The sequence below is a fragment of the Parus major genome, chromosome 27 (genome assembly GCF_001522545.3).
Source record: "Parus major isolate Abel chromosome 27, Parus_major1.1, whole genome shotgun sequence".
Taxonomy (NCBI): Eukaryota; Metazoa; Chordata; class Aves; order Passeriformes; family Paridae; genus Parus; species Parus major.
In genome coordinates this window covers 3,495,953-3,496,772 of record NC_031796.1, presented here as the reverse complement: position 1 = coordinate 3,496,772, position 820 = coordinate 3,495,953, and the positions used below count along the sequence as shown (strand labels likewise).

At 60.4% G+C, this 820-nt stretch overlaps 1 protein-coding gene across 7 annotated transcripts in view; it reads left to right on the top strand.

The window, feature by feature from the left end:
• FTSJ3 (FtsJ RNA 2'-O-methyltransferase 3) overlaps positions 1-820 on the top strand; it is an 8,682-nt gene that overhangs the window by 4,332 nt on the left and 3,530 nt on the right. For all 7 annotated transcript variants that reach the window (XM_015651347.2, XM_015651346.2, XM_015651345.2 and 4 more), the window contains exons 14-15: positions 339-535; positions 618-741. In XM_015651347.2, coding sequence (XP_015506833.1) covers positions 339-535; positions 618-741 — 321 coding nt within the window. The remainder of the gene's footprint in view (positions 1-338; positions 536-617; positions 742-820) is intronic.

The window sequence follows — 820 nt, the reverse complement described above, 5'->3', positions numbered from 1 at the left end:
TGTCACTGGTGTCACTGGTGTCACTTGTGTCACTGGTGTCACTCCTGTCACTCCTGTCACTGGTGTCACTGGTGTGACTCCTGTCACTGGTGTCACTGGTGTGACTCCTGTCACTGGTGTCACTGGTGTCACTTGTGTCACTGGTGTGACTCCTGTCACTTGTGTTGCTTGTGTCACTGGTGTCACTGGTGTGACTCCTGTCACTTGTGTCACTGGTGTGACTGGTGTCACTCCTGTCACTTGTGTTGCTTGTGTCACTGGTGTCACTCCTGTCACTGGTGTCACTGGTGTCACTCCTGTCACTGGTGTGACTGGTGTGACTCCACCCTGTGCTGCAGCTGCTGGATGAGCTGTCCCGGGGGGACATGGCCTCAGCTGATGCCCTGCTGGAGCTGGGCCCTGGGGACGATGACATTTACCTGTCGGATCACGAGGAAGAGGACGATGTGTCCCTGGCCAGCGACCTGGACCCGGAGGAGCTGCTGGAGATCGAGGCCCGGCAGCGGAAGCTGGAACGGGAGCGGGCTGGGAAGAGGTGAGAGGGGAGAGCCCTCCTGGGACAGGGGCTGCCCTGGAAGCAGGGCTGGGGACACTGATCCTGCTGCTCCGTGTCACAGGCCAAAGTTCAAGCAGAAGGAAGAGGAGGAGGAGGAAGGGCAGGAAGTGGAGAATCCTCTGCTGGTGCCCCTGGAGGAGAAGTCAGTGCTGGAGGAGCGACAGACCAGCCTGTGGTTCGGGAAGGTGAGTCCCTCTTGTGGGGCAGCAATGATGGAGCAGCCTCGGCCCCAGCAGCTGCCCAGGCCTGCCCTGGGCTGACCCC